General features: G+C 38.6%; 1 protein-coding gene across 1 annotated transcript in view; it reads left to right on the top strand.

Moving 5' to 3' along the window:
* The first annotated feature begins 1342 nt into the window (after nucleotides 1–1342).
* pex5lb (peroxisomal biogenesis factor 5-like b) overlaps nucleotides 1343–16699 on the top strand; it is a 36729-nt gene continuing 21372 nt past the window's right edge. Inside the window, exons 1-2 of the mRNA XM_060890784.1 lie at nucleotides 1343–1366; nucleotides 15403–15495. Coding sequence (XP_060746767.1) covers nucleotides 1346–1366; nucleotides 15403–15495 — 114 coding nt within the window. The 5' untranslated portion in view covers nucleotides 1343–1345. The remainder of the gene's footprint in view (nucleotides 1367–15402; nucleotides 15496–16699) is intronic.

The following is a 16699-nucleotide window of genomic DNA, read 5'->3' as shown; positions in this document are numbered from 1 at the left end:
TCTATTAAAATAATCTAGTATTTATTGGAGGGAAACACTTTATTGTTAGCTAAAATAAACGAGATGATTAAGATTCTTTTATTTATCTAAAACACAGCACTAACAAACAGAATTTACATTTTGCCACAATGCAGATTTGTATAATGTTCCAGTTGTCAATGTTTCCCCTAAATCCCAATGTGTGTGTGTGTGTGTGTGTGTGTGTGTGTGTGTGTGTGTGTGTGTGTGTGTGCGTGCGTGCGTGCTAGCGTGTGTGTGTGCGCGCGCGCTCGCATGGACTGCCGGTCCCATTCAGGGTGCATTCCCAGTATTCCAAGGATAGGCTATAGATCCAGCATGACCCGGGTTGCCAGGGTTTAATTTTTTCCACCATGTCGGACTAGTTTCAGGTTGTGAAAAATCAATCTAGCGGGTGATGGTTTTGGGGATAGATTGAAAAATACAGTATAAAGAATTCAATGTAAAAATGCCATTGAAAACACTGTGAAGGTGTTAAGTGTAAGTGCAGACCGTGTATCCATATTATACCACTGGTATTTATTTTGTGATACACAAAATGAAGGACTTCTAATCAGGAATGCGTGTGCACCATGGTGAACGTGTTTCCCAACCAAAATGTGAAAAAAGAACAAAAAAAGAACAAAAATAGAGCACAAACCCTTTTGTGCGGGTTTTGCGTTGCAGACCTGGCAACCCTAGCCAGGATACTGAAGATGAATGACTGAGCTGGTATTAGTCCGTGTCTTTATTATTCCACTGTGGGTAATGCCTATGTTTACAGTTTACACGTCGTAAACGTTGATGTCGTTTAAAACACTTGCGCATGCGCGTTTAATCAACGTAGAGTCAGCCAGACAGCCAATTAAGGTTCAGAGCTATTCCTGTGTAAGCCTATTGTGCAGGAGTTGTGTATTATGAGTCCATCACATCCATACGTGAGCGTTAGTGTGATTCTACAGCACCTCGGGAATTCTGGAACAGCGCAGTCCCGTGCGTGAAAGTGCGCCGGCATCGTTTTGAGGCATGAGGCGGTTCCTGAGGAGGACCAATTGAAAATAACGAGCAAAGGGAGGAGGAAGAGTCCGAAGTGGGAGGGCGGTGTGAGTTGGGACATGTCCTGCAGCGCTGTCAGCGCTTGTGTTTTCTAAACCATGATAACCAGACGCGAGTCGTGAGTTTCAGTGATCCGACATCCTTACGCGCAGTCGGGACGCGGCACCTGACACTTCAACAGCCGCATCTCCATCAGTTCCTTCTTCTTCTTCTCCACCTCCATCCGTACACCGAGTCTGGGAGATGAAAGTGTAGGAGCTGCGGACTTTCCAGCTGTTCTGCAGAAGTGAAGATGTATCAGGGCCACTCTCAGGTTAGATGTATTTCACGCCTTTCCAGAAGGTTTTTGTGGGGAAAAATTTTCATTTTCATTAAACATCATCTCGATTATTTTTTATTTAGCACACGTGTAGATATATTTTTTAATTTGGGCTGCTTGTGGAAATGTTAAGGCACTTTAAATGATCACTCCCAAACATCTGCTCAGTTTGTGGTACCAGTTCCTGATACCAGAATATTTTGCTTAGTAAATGAAGATATTTCTGTCTGTAAATATCACAAGTATTAAAGATTACTAAGTAATAGTAGTAGGTGAAAACACTCAAAAAACCTTTGAGGAAAGTTTATTGTATACTGTACTTCAGAGGAACCTGAAGCGGTGATCATGAATTAGCTTCCAAACATCTGCTCAGTTTGTGGTTCTCCTTGTAAAATTATTTTAGTATTTTTTTTATACAAGTATTTTTTATACAAAATACAAGAAGACTTCCTTTAGCACCTTACAAGGTTTGAGCTTTCATGTAGAAACATTTTCCTTTCAAAAGATATTCCAAGTAGATCTCGTTGAAAAAAGATTAAACACTCAGAGAACCCGTGATGACCCCTTGTTCTTTCTGACACTTCTAAGGAACCGAATGTGATGATCGTGATTTAGAGCTAAGGAACATCCGATCTGCCCAGACTATTCTTCCTGATACCAGAATATCTTAAATAAACCTTATTTATTTATTTATTCATTTATTCATTTATAATATATATAATTTTAAGTTGTTTTTTTTTTTTCAAACTTTAGCAATCTGGTTTGTTTGTCCCTTTTAAATGTTTTTAAAGGCAGAACCCGAAAACAGAGGGTTATGGAAATGAGGGTAATGCATTTATTTTAGGCAGCAGACCTGGTTTATTATTACAGTCTTACAAGAAAAACAGTGCCATCTCATCCCGAGGCCACCATTACAGGGTTAAAGTTTCTTAGCGTCCTTTGGTGGCTTGACAGAGAACTCTCACTTGAAAGCAAACCCAACACAATTGTATCAAAACTGTAAACATTGTGCACCAAAATTAACTGCAAATCTAAAAAGCAAATGCCGTATCCTGATTGGCTGATCAGCTACTTTTGGTGTTAATTGAAAAAACTCTAAATAGTGCCGTACTATTAAAATGTACTTGTGAAATTACGCCATACTTGTGAAAACGTTCTGTGTTAATATAAACAAATCTGCATGCTAAACATGCCAGCTCACATGCCAGTATTTACACTGATTCCTGTGTATGCAAATCAGGTATATGTATGCAAATGAAGTGTCATATAAATGAGATGACAAATTCAACTTCCGTGTGTCAACGTGGCACAAACATAGATAGCGGCTGAATGCACACTCAACATGCATGTGGTCCACGTCAGCTTGCTGTGACCTTCATAGAGTCTGATGAACTCCGATGTCGCCTGCTAGCGTTCACATGACTGATGATGCTGCGCTTGCACTTCACGGTAACTGCCATCAGGTGTGATTTGCTCCAGAGGCTCTGACGCTTGACGCTAATGCGCTTCCCTTTCCAGCACTGTATAAATCAGATCATGTGTAGAAAGCCCCGCCTTGTTCTCCATGGACAGAGTGTATTGATCATGACTGATGGTTTAGGGAATGTGATGCTGTCTTTATTTCCCAGTAATTTTGCTGTGCAAGCAAAGATTTACGCCCAGATGGATTTATTATGTTTTTTTTTTTTTTACTGCATGACACACCAGGCAAAGACGACACTGTTAAAGAGGCTCTTATTAAACCAGAGAGTCCACACTGAAAGACCTCGACAGATGCTTCGAGCTGAGAGCGGTACTTTATTCCCTGCATGCTGGATTCACACAGTGTGTGTGTGAGTGTGTTAGACTCTGGTTTTTGCTCAGTTTACGCTGTATCTGCTTTTTATGACAAATGAAATGCAACTCTCACGATAGAAGCTATAAATTCTTGTCCTCAGATATATTGTGACAAAGGTCTAAAGAAAATAAGAAAAGACAACATCTATAGAGAAATCGATCCAGGATGAAGAGGTAAAACATATACAGATATCTACCACATAACAGCTACACAATAGATAGTATAGTATAGTATAGTTATAGTATTTTCTACACCAATAGTTGAAGAAGCATACAAGCGATTTCTTTAATTTTTATTTCTTTATTTTGTTGCAGTCATATTATTAAGGCTTTCATATTTAGGGGTCCAAGCACCAAACTGAACTCAAGTGGAAAGTTCTGAAATAATGTTGTTTGTGTCCAAGAAAATATTATTTTAAAAACATTCAAAATTTTGGTTGGAGTGTAAAACACATTCCCTATTTTTATAAATCTGTGTCAGATTAATTGTAGTATTTTGCTGTTAGTCTATAAACAAAATGTTAAAAATACACGATGACTCTACATAAGACTATCAGTATAAATATACAGATTAGGGCCGGACTAGGATTAGGATTAGGGCCAGACCACATGATATGAATGTTGCTTTGCAATATATGATAATTATGCAACACAGTTCTGGGTACAGTCATAGTGCCATGTTTACCCAGTTGTTTAATTACTGTTAATTAGCCGAAACAGGTTAGACCTTCTATTTATTGTCGCAATCATTTAATTTTCCTTCCTTTTTTCCTGCAAATTTGAGGTTGATGAAAAAATGCCTTTGCGATATGTTTACAACAAATTGCTCAGCTAAGGAAGCAAATTTTGACGTAGAGTATGTTATATTACAGTGTCGTGTCAACATGGCTATAGTCTTGATCCTGAATAACATAAAGGGACACTACACACACACACACATTCTGAACAAAACATCCGCAGTAATATATGAGGCTTGGGCCTGTGGGGAGATGGGGGATGTGCCATGTCCTGCTCTGTCTTTACTGAGACTTAAGAGTAAAGCAGTATGAGAAAGAAAGAAAGAAAGAAAGAAAGAAAGAAAGAAAGAAAGAATCTTTGATCTACTGTTTTTTTTCTCTTTTTAAGGAAAAGGGAATTTTTCATGTATCACATTCTGACACCAGGATTATTTAAGTTTACAGTGTATGATTTCATTGTATTACAAATACCACACTAATCTTATGTCATATATGATACAATAGGGTTAGAATTTTTACCGACTGATTTTCTAGACTGATTTATATCCAAATTAAACAAATATCATGTAGTGATATAGGTTGAGACACTGAACCTACTTATTAAACATCCTGCAAGTCCTTTGGGAGCGTTTTTTTCCACTTCGTCAAATGCACAGATGGGTCACTCTCTCCTGTAGATACATCCACAGCTGCTCAACCAACATTGATGAAGGTCCAGCTACGTAAAATTCCAGAAAATATCTCCTGTCTCCATGAAAACGTCCACCTTAAATGCTTAAACATCACTGACTGCTTTTCAGATTTAAATTTAAACACACACATAACCAAAAGCAGTAATGTTTTCTTTCACGTTAAAGCTACACACAAATCCCGTCAGTCCGTCACAAATACGGACCCGTCAGTCCCTGTCAGGATTTCAGACTTGTTTTTGTTTTTTTTTTGGAGTTTGTTGGAACCAAAAATGCTTCATTTGGCTTGTTTCAAAATTTGTGATGAACCTTGAATAGTTTTTTGTAATTATTTTATGGAAAACTACTTGAATAAGTGAAGATGCATATGTAATATTTAACTTTCTATAATAGCTCTGCTCATGTTCCACACACGTGACTATGGGTTGGTTGGTCTCGGTCGGAATCTGCGGAAAATCCGTGTTGCTTGTTTGCTTAATTTAGTGTTAATTTAAGCCTTGAAAAATCCTTGACAAAATCCTTTTTATCACTTTTGACTAGCAGCCCAGGCTCAGAACAGACTAGACATCTAGTTTGGCCATGAAGTGGAAACGAGTGCAATAAACGTTTTTGCTGTCAACTTTTCATGTTTATAGTACTATAATAAGCCGTATATTTGACCAGAGAAGGATTAATTCTTTTTTAATTTTTAAGTTTCCCTTATTGATGAATGCATGAAAAATTGATATAATTCTAACTATAGAAATATTTACATACTTAATTATACCTTATACGTCGTTTACAATATTTACGATAACTGACAATAACTATCGACTGCAATTGTGCTTTTTCAGTTCTAAAAAATTGTAGCTTGCACCAAATTATAAGTGAATCGCAATGTAAGGACTGCGTTAATTTTGCTGTACACTGTACAGTAAAGTTGCAATAAAAGAATCTTGAATCTTGAGTGTATGGCGAGTCGTTGCAATACATTGGACTGGATATTAACACTAAACTGGGACGTGTCAGGTGTCTTAATTCAAAGAAACAAATCATATAAATATTTTTTATTTTTTATGTAGGCATCTTTGATTGTATATAAAAAAAAAAAACACTAAAATGACCATCATTTTCAAACCATTGCCATGATCCAAATAACAAATATTCATTCAGGTCTTTTTAATTCATACTAGTTTGTTTTTGTAAACCAGTGATACACATTACAGGTTCTCCAGGTTGTGTTAATACACTGCAGGACATATAGTAGCTAGTAAAATCAGGATATTCTATTTCTGTCCATATTGCACTAGTGTCACTGCCTGGGGGATAGAATTTTTCTGCCCAGCCATTGAGCAGGACTGAAACGGGTTTCTCACTAGCCCAGTAATTGTTTCTGTACAGCCATGTCAGCATGCAAATATCTACCCAGGCAGTGAATGACATTTCCAAGACGTTTATGAGGGCAGTCGATTGGTGCGAAAGACGCCATTCGGTCTGATTTTTACAGCATGCTCATCAGAGCTGGGAATAAAACTATAAATGAAAGAGTAAAAACACAACATTCGATACTTGAATTCAAGACCGACTGTTTTTAGGTCACTGTAAAAATATAAACAAAAAAAGGCCAGATTTCCTTGAGTCTTATCCCTTCCATTAAAGCTGATGGATTTGATTTAATCTGGATCACCAGAATGAGAATCTTTAATTCATCTTGGTTCAGGTATCAATATAAATAAATATTACTGTATGTGCTTATAGAATGTTTAATATTCTATATCGGCCGTGTGTACAGTAAAATGTCAGGCTGTGACTGATCTTTGTGCTAGTTGACGAGCTATACAGCCCGAGAGGTTCAGCTAAGAGTTACTTCTCAGTTTTCCATGTTTTCTTCCTCGTCATAGGTTTGTAGTCCGCACACGAAGCGGAAGATGACAGCCAACGATTTTCTCCGTAGCGTAGTGAAAGATACGATGACTGATTCAGTGGAAATGGACCAGATGAGATTGTGACAAGCTAATTTTATTAACACAATACAGGAAGTCCGTGCGCCACAGCAAGCACTGGATATTTTTTTTGTTTAACATCCATTTGTGGTTTTGGTCGACTCTATTCACATCACATAGCCTTTACACAGGAATAACACTATTCCTGAGCACTAAGTGGATGAGGTTACGTAACCTAAAACCTACTGTATTGACCATTTAATGGCCTGTGCATATTAAAAGCAGAACGATCAAATGTTTGTTTTGTGTGTGCTGGCAGAAGTCACGACCCTATTTTATTATCATTGAAATAAATCCATTCCAAGTGTCCTTTTTTAGAGAGGACATTCCCATAATTCCCATTTTCCGTCATCAACAACAGTATCATGCTCTGATTCCCGTTCTCACCGTGTCTCAAGTGCTGATCTCGTGGATTTTTTTCCATTTAAACCTCATTTGCTTTTTGTCTACTTTGCGATTTCGTTTGTTTTGTCCCCCCTTTCCTGTGATTACTCTGTTTGGCTCTTGATAACTTTGTGTATTTAGATTTAGATTTTATGTGGAAATCAGGTTTATTGATAAAGCATGTTTGCATGTTGGCTTTTTTTATTTTATTTTTTTAGTTTTTTTAGTCATGCTTGAAAAAAGAAGAGGCTTGAGAGGAAAAAAATGTTTAAAAGCAATAACAATAAATAAGAAAATAAGCAATTGAAACTTTCTGAGCTTCACGTCAGCGTCTGTTGCATCATTTCAATGCATGTAGAACTCCAAAGCAGGCTAACAGTTATAGTGTGGTTCTGTTATATTATATTATATACTAATATTATATAACATGTAATCGGTGTCATTCGACCAGTCAAACAGTATGATTGTGTTAAAGACATCATTAACAGAATGCAGACATACACCATGCGACATCGCACGTCGTCCAAATCATGACACTCCATTTAACAATCCGCTTATTAATATTATGTTATGTGGAGAGAGCGTCTATTATCATCCAGCTCTGTTCTGTTTATTGTTTATCAGGACACTGCTAGGGAAACTAGCGAGTTAAACAAACCATCATTACTTTTTAATACAATGTTGTGGCAGTAGCACACACCATGATAAAGGGTGAGGATTTTTATAGTGATCTTAGAGTGTAATATTGACACATGGCCACCTGCTAAATCAGACAAATCTCAAAATCATTATGATATATGAAGATAAACGAGGAAATGAATAGCACTTTGCTGGTCTAGATGTAATCTTATGCTTTTGGATTGATTAGCTGGACAGCAGCACCTGAGCCACTGAGAAGACACGTGTGCGCGTGCAGAGGCCAGTGTGATGTAGAGTCAATTCTGATTTCACACACACACACACACACACACACACACACACACACACACACACACACACATTTAATAAGTTGCACTTATCATGTTATAGCATTTCTAAGTCGTTCTCATACTTGCACTTTATGAATAGAACAGTGTGGCACAAAATATTGATCCGTGCCTGAACTCACAGTGCTGCTGAAAATGAATTTGGATTGTTTTGACCTTACAGGAATCACGAGACGGCTCTTATCCGTGCAGAGGGCCGCCGGGTCTTTTTCTGTCAGTCATGCGGAATACGAGGCACACACATACACCCGCTCGAATGAAGGCCTTGAAGGAAGGCTACGGCAGGCCAGCGTTCAGGTTAACAGCTAATCTCTGAAATCAACCAGATTTATAGATGCGGTTACAGATGTCATGCCACATTTCCTCCCAAACCAGATCAGGTAGCACTGACAGTCAGAGCAGATGTCGGGCTGGGATATAAAGCCTGTGATCTGAGCGGTGAACAGCGAGGATTACGAGCGAACGGCACAGATGCAGATTATCACAGTAGTTTGTTTGTATTGCCTTTTCATCATACTGTCTTTTTTTTAGGCTTTCACATAAACGCCTGTCATTCCTAAAACCGTTAAAACTCCTGTACCAATAACAGTCCCTAAGGAACAAAACCATGCTATACAGTGAGAATAAATTGACATTCCTGAACGCACGATTTATGCTAATTAGCCACGAATATGACTCAGAGGAGGCAACTGCTGACCTTAAGGGCGCAAGATTAATGCAGCTTCTGGACTCGTGTGAACACCAGCAAGCACCACATCGCTAATGTCATGGCTGGGTCGTCTCTTGTGACTGCTACAGTTCTTGCTCGTGGGCTACGGAATACTGAAAGGGTTCAAATACTGTTCTTTTTTTCCACAGAGATGTTTGCATCTTCAGGGTAAATGTTGATATCAAACCCATTTCTTCTCTGAGACGCTCCGAGTGTTTGTTCATCTAAAAAGCAGCTCAGATTTATCTTCAGATTTAAATTCAGTGTAAGATTATCAACAGAGGGACGAACAGACATCTAACACTGACAGAGTCCTGATTTCTTTTAGATCAGACTTACAGACAGAACGTCATTCGTTTATTTATACTGAATGAAAATGTCCCACATTTTTTCATCATTTTAACCCTTTCTAACGCTTTTGTGATGTTTAGCTGAATCGGATTTAGCGTGGATATATCTTTAGTGTGAATATGTCTTTAGGAGGAAGAAAATTCCTGTCAGCTAGATTTATCAATTTAATACTGAGATAATTACAAAAACTAAAGTGTAAAGAAAGTGGCATATGGGAAAAACGTTAGCATCTAACGTTTCAGTTTAGCTTGTGGTGAAACCAGGCAATAATGTGATGTGCTTTTATTATTCTCCTGCTGCTGAGCGCTTCAGGCGTCCACAGTCCCCTCAGAGCTGAGTAAGTGCAGGTGTTCAGCTTCAGGTGATGAGGATTCATTGCTGATGCTAGCAGTCCATGCGCTGCTTGCGCTAGCACTTCCTCTCAGCGGCCTACTTTCACACAAATAAACAGAATGGCGCCTAGCAGTTGCGTTAGCATAGCTTACGGTTAGCATAGCTTACGGTTAGCATAGCAGTTGCTGGCCAAAAAATTTCTAAAACTATGAAGACTGGCCATTTTCAGACCTGTAGATCTGCACTTTGTTCTCAAAACAAATGAATTATCATTCATTCATTCATCTTCTACCGCTTATCCGAACTACCTCGGGTCACGGGGAGCCTGTGCCTATCTCAGGCGTCATCGGGCATCAAGGCAGGATACACCCTGGACGGAGTGCCAACCCATCACAGGGCACACACACACTCATTCACTCACGCAATCACAAACTAGGGACAATTTTCCAGAGATGCCAATCAACCTACCATGCATGTCTTTGGACCGGGGAGGAAACCGGAGTACCCGGAGGAAACCCCCGAGGCACGGGGAGAACATGCAAACTCCACACACACAAGGTGGAACCGGGAATCGAACCCCGACCCTGGAGGTGTGAGGCGAACGTGCTAACCACTAAGCCACCGTGCCCCCCCAAATGAATTATATTATATTTAAAAATCGATATTTGAAAGCATACCGAGATGCATTTATGTAAATCACGTGTGAGTAAACTCTCCTCTCATTGGACAGAGTGTGCCTGTATACATAGAATCATCCATCTACACACGTCATCATCATCATCATCATCATCATCATATTCAGCTTATTGTTGCTTTATGTTAAACTATACTTTTTTTATAATTGATGATTTTAATTAAAACTTTATCAGACACATATTTGTTAGCCTGCGATTCGTGTTAGCCATTAGCTAAACATATACGCTAGCAATCCAGTCATGAATAGATGTGTATTCATTCATTCATTCATTTTCTACCGCTTATCCGAACTACCTCGGGTCACGGGGAGCCTGTGCCTATCTCAGGCATCATCGGGCATTAAGGCCTGGATGAAGTGCCAACCCATCGCAGGGCACACACACACACACACACACACACACACACACACACACACACACACACACACACACACACACACACACACACACACACACACACACACACACACACACTAGGGACAATTTTCCAGAGATGCCAATGAACCTACCATGCATGTCTTTGGACCGGGGGAGGAAACCGGAGTACCCGGAGGAAACCCCCGAGGCACGGGGAGAACATGTAAACTCCACACACACAAGGTGGAGGCGGGAATCGAACCCCGACCCTGGAGGTGTGAGGCGAACGTGCTAACCACTAAGCCACCGTGCCCCCCGATGTGTATTCAATTCAATTCAATTCAATTCAATTCAATTGACATAGTCTCAAAGCAGCTTTACAGAACATAAATATAGTACAAAAAGTTTAATATTATATAAAAGTTCAAGATTAATATTAGACTTATATTTAAATGTGTTTCTATTTGTCCCTAATGATCAAGCCTGATGTGACTGAGGTGACTGTGGTGAGGGAAAAACCCCCTTAGATGGAAGAGGAAGAAACCTTGTGAGGAACCAGACTCCAAAGGGAACCTCATCCTCATTTGGGTGACACTGGAGGGTGTGATTATAAACTGTTATAATGTCCTTTCTACAGTCAGATACCATCCATTAATCGTGCATTGAATAGGAGGTTGTTGTCCTCAAAGGCCACATGGAGTTGGCATCTTCTTTAAGAATGTCTGAAATCTTCATGAAGCGGAACACAACTGGAGTTGGTACATCTCTAGATGCCTCAGGATACTCACAGGGTTGATCTCTTCTCTCTGAAAGTCTGAAATCTTCAACACAACAGGAGTAGAACAGGAGCAATCTCTGGATGCTTCGGGATGGGTAGAAAAACATAAGCAAGTGATAATATTAAGGGGCACTAGATGATAATGTGCATTTGATCAGATCTACTTGAGCTATCAGTTGAATTTAATACTTACATCATCCTAAAACGCACATACAAATAATTTTAGCTGTAAATCTTGGCCTAACAAGTAAAAATGTATCCATCCTACATTATCCGTATTGTCTAACTCAACCCTAATCTACAAAGTAATCTAATCTCAACTGATTATTTTTTACTGGCTTAACCTACATCTTTAGCTTCAGATCTGCATTGTTATTCCAGTTTGATCTTCTCCAGCATGTCCAGAGCCTCGTTACATGTTTCAGCAGGCACCGTAGCGTACTGGCTGGAGTCTTCTCCGCGTCCATCAGCTTTATTTATAGTTCCGATGATGAGAGCGTGGAGATGCTGAGACACTTCGGTGCACAGCGTTCTGTGTGTGAAGAAAAGGTCAAGATGTGAAGGATGCTCGACAGTTCGAAATGGCTGTGTTGGTTTGCAGCACACGGACAACCAGGACAGGAGCACGGGGTGCGAATTCAAACAAAAAGCACATGAACAGGAATAACCTTCGTTTATTTGAAGTTCTGGGCATTTCCACGTGTCCCAGCTGCAACGGCTTTGATGTCTGGTTCACTTTAAAAGCATCCAGACAGTCTGAGCTCTCAGATGAGAATGTCAGAGGAAAAAATGAAAGGGGTTGTAGTCAAAAACGATAAATAATAACAAGGTGAAACAGATGAGAATCATAAAAAAACAGCACAGTACTTTACCAGCGTAAACCCTTTATAGCAGTAACACTTGAGTTCGAAATGTCAGTTTAAACAAATGAATTATTTTATCTCCACAAATCTGATCTAAAATGAGTCAAGACTCTGCTGTCTTTCCGTGTGTTTTAGACATGCTTTTTTCCCTCTGTTGATAAGCTGAATTTTAGTGTTGAATATAAATCTGAGCTGCTTTTTAGATGAACAAACTACGGTGGCCGGGAAGTGCAAAACAAATTAACAAAACCCAAACCAAATTAACAAAACCCAAAACACATTAACAAAACCCAAACCAAATTAACAAAACCCAAAACACATTAACAAATCAGACAACCCAGAAGCGGTTGGTATAATTTGTTAATGGAAACTTACCATCATCGGACGAGACACCTTTCATTCACCTTTATATCTTTAATGACAGTCGTCTTGTCCAATGATCGGTAAGTTTCCATTCACAAACTATACCTACCGCTTCCGGGTTGTCTGAATCGGTGCACGGAACACATTAACAAATCAGAAAACAAATTAACAAATCAGAAAACACAACGACATTTCAGACAACCCGGAAGCGGTTGGTATAGTTTGTGATTGGACAAGACACCTGTCACTCAAAGTATACATGAAGTTCAACAGTCTGCCACAGGGAAAAGTTGGAATGGATGGATGGAATGGATTATTGTGGATTAATTCTGTTATTTTCTTGAACGGAGAACTTTATTTAAACGGAGAACTTTACACATTACACATAAGATTCCATACCTGTATATCTTGAGTGACAGGTGTCTTGTCCAATGATCGGTAAGTTTCCATTCAAAAAACGATACACTACCGTTTCTGGGTTGTCTGACTTGTCGTTGTGTTTTCGAATTTGTTAATGTGTTTTCTGATTTGTTAATTTGGTTTGGGTTTTGTTAATTTGGTTTGGGTTTTGTTAATGTGTTTTCAGTTTTGTTAATTTGGTTTGGGTTTTGTTAATGTGTTTTCAGTTTTGTTAATTTGGTTTGGGTTTTGTTAATTTGGTTTGGGTTTTGTTAATTTGGTTTGGGTTTTGTTAATTTGGTTTGGGTTTTGTTAATGTGTTTTCGGTTTTGTTAATTTGGTTTGCACTTCCCGGCCACCGTAACAAACACTTTTTGTTCCTCTTTTTGTGTTTGTTTTTTTTCTTTACTTTTTTATGAATATACTGCCCCTAGTGGTGTAAGGAAAAACTGGAATAATTAAGAAACATTCATTCATTCATCTTCTACCGCTTATCCGAACTACCTCGGGTCACGGGGAGCCTGTGCCTATCTCAGGCGTCATCGGGCATCGAGGCAGGATACACCCGGGACGGAGTGCCAACCTAATTAAGAAACACTGCTGTACAAATTAAATACAATAAACTCCTAAGTGTTTACTTTCATATGAGCTTCATATTAATCTACACTGCGTGCTATGTGACATGACAGAAACATTAAATGTTCAACATGGACACAACCAAAACAGGAGAAAATGTAGGTTTTGGTTTCTGGGAAAAGGTTAAAAAGATGTTTGATATGAACAGAACAGACTTTGTGATTGCAGCAGCAGCAGCAGGTTGTTTGCAGGTATCCAGGTGAAGTAAAGCAAGGGTGAGAATATAAAGACCGAATGCTGCAACGTGCTGCTGCCAAGAGAGACTTCGTTAAATATGGATGTGTCTGCGATTATAAATGGGACCACGGGGCAAAAGAAAGTCAGAGGAGTCTGTTTGTCACGAGGCTGAGAGCAGGACGGACGTAAGAGCAGAAAAAAAGGGGGTCAGATGACATGTTATCACAAAAGACAGTAATAACGTACAATATGGAAGGTGACAATTTAATGGAAGCCATTAGATGCTTAGCGATGACAATTCAAGGTGCATTAATTGCATAAGACCAGTCGTTTTTAATTATTTGATGGTTTAATCCTTTTTTTTTAGATTGCTGTGAAAGTGAGCTTGTTAAACATAAAGCTAAATACTGAGCTCTCACCAGGTGACAAGCACCATAATTAACCATTAAAAAAGCAACCATTAGTTATTAGTTATTTTAATTTATGCTAAGACATAAATAATATTTGTATTCTTTTTTTCCTTATCTCAGAGAGATTTCCAGATTACATGGATTCTACTCTTTCTTCTTGTATTCATTTAAGCTGCTCGTTTCTAATAATACATAATAAAAAAATAAAATAGATAATAGATAAATAGATAAAATGAAATAAATAAAAAATAAAAATAATACAATTCATTCAATGCCAAAAAGAGATTAAAGTGGAATGTTGCATGGGACTGAAGTCTGTGAGGCACAAAAATATTAAACAAATCCACCAAATAGCTTCTGGCCCCGTGCTGCAATGTTCCGCTAGTCCCCGCTGATGTGCTTAGCCGTGTCTGAGGGGATCAGGGACTGTTAAAAGCCCCGTTAAAGGCACTGTGGTGATGGACAGTGTCTATTCGACGTGACACTGAATGGAACAGAGCCAGGCTCAAATCGCTTAATGCCGTAATTGATGTTTCTGCCGTGCACGGCTTCCACGGATTTGGTTAATGCGCTGAGTCAGAAGACCGTCATGTTTCGTCATGGTGCAGCGGTTAGTGAGGATGTAGGAGGCAGTGATGTACGAATCTTTTTTGATTGACAGGTGTATAAAAAAATCTAGGAAATCTTGTGTTGTGGGAAAAAAAATAATTTTTATCACAATCAAAATGTCGGGACGAACACATCGAATACGGACTATATTAGTTTAATTTAGTCAGTTTTATTCCGTCTATCAATATTTGACATATTTTATGCGATATCTAATCCTGCTCACTCTGAGAATCATGTGGTTAAAAACATTAACAAGCTAAACACCAAAGCACAAACACTCAGGTTATGTCTTTTAAATAAATGTCTTTTATTTACAGTTGCATGCTGGTGTGAATTTGAGTCTATTCACTGATGTATTAGTCTTCTTTTCCTAAAAATTCAGGAATTAAAAAAAATATATAATTAGCTCTGTAGCAGAGGTAAAATCCACATATCCAGCTGGCAAGGTATTACTAACTAGCACGTCATATACAGTACATCTGTCTTTACTATGTGTGACATTTGCTAGCCTCTTCTAAGCGATAGCTGCTACTAAAGAAACAATATGTAGAAAAAGTGTCCGTTACAAGAACTCGGACCATCTGGGACGCTACAGAGCGTTCACGCTGTTAAGATCCTGCATGCTGAATATAGTGACACGTTGTATAATCGATGATGGTCTCGTCATCTGCCTAATGGAGCCCATGCTAACTCGGCAGCACACTGACCCGGTTCACTGTTGATCTCACTGTTGTAGGGGAAAGACTCAAGGGTGGTTGGCATGATGCTGAAGGAGTTTCCACGTAAGGCCTCCTCAGATGGAAACCCCCTCCTCACCGTCACAACCAAGGTGGGCTGAACACACACACCCACCAACAGGACATACAGCGCTAACAGCGCCAAAGCCTTTGCTTTGCTAGCTCAGTTCACTTGGTTAGAACTGTGGCTTTCATTAGCATTTGTTGAATGAGTATTATTCATGTGTAAGCAGTGAACTGGATACACGTGTCTGCCATATGTAGTTCTTTAATGGTGCAGTATGTAGAATTTGGGCTCTACAAAAAAAACGTACCTCACATCCACAAAGCTCTGTCTATGAAGTCTATGAATTGTGTAAGTGTGGAATTAGAAAATAAATGCCACTTCGTTCTTTTCTCACTGTATCACAGTGAATATTTTGATATATCGTAGTAGTTCATCTTTTCAGCGTCACAGCATAAACTCTTCACCTTCATCTTAAGTGACTTTGGAAAAGTAAGTGTCGGCCGAGCCGATATGGATGGTGTGGGGTTTTTGTCCCATCTGCTTTGTGTCAAAGGGTCAGTTTTCACCACATGAATTATGAGCTTGAACGGTGTGAACGTTACAGGCCACACGACGTACAGTAACCACGGATAATACGGCCAACGGTCACGGAAAGAAAGTATAGTGTCTATGGATAGGCGAGAAGCTCTTAGAAAGTCACTGCAGTCCTGGGGGAAAACACTGGCAGTGGGATCTGCAAAAAAAAAAAAAAAAACCTATAAAAATGTGTTCTGGACAGATACAAATACAGATGTTTTATTTTTCTTTCATGCATACTTGAATTACTTGTTATAATTAATTAAAATATAATTTAAGTCATAATATAGACAAATGAATATCTATAATAAATAAAAAAATATTTTTTGCTGATTATATAAAGATGTTGTCAGCAGAAATGAACTTTATTTTTCATTTTTTATTATTATTATTTACAAATTTATTTATTTGTTTGTTTGTTTGTTTGCTTTGAATTGTGTATTTATTTTGAATTATTTATGCATCTATTTATATATTTATTTCTGTATTTATTTTTTTAAAACTTTTATTATTTTTTTTTTATACAGTCATGTGAGCTGGAGGTTTTCACTTTTATGCAAGTGAACAATTACATATATTTAGATGTAAATTTGTTAGTTAGACAAATATATACCAAAAATATGTAAAAAATAAATAAATAAATAAATTCAAAAAAACTTTATGGAAGCTTAGGGGCCACCAGTTTAGCAGATTGCTCATTAGCACAAATGATA

The sequence above is a fragment of the Tachysurus vachellii genome, chromosome 1 (genome assembly GCF_030014155.1).
Source record: "Tachysurus vachellii isolate PV-2020 chromosome 1, HZAU_Pvac_v1, whole genome shotgun sequence".
Lineage (NCBI taxonomy): Eukaryota > Metazoa > Chordata > Actinopteri > Siluriformes > Bagridae > Tachysurus > Tachysurus vachellii.
The sequence above is the reverse complement of the archived record's forward strand: the minus strand, read 5'-3'. Positions and strand labels throughout refer to the sequence as shown.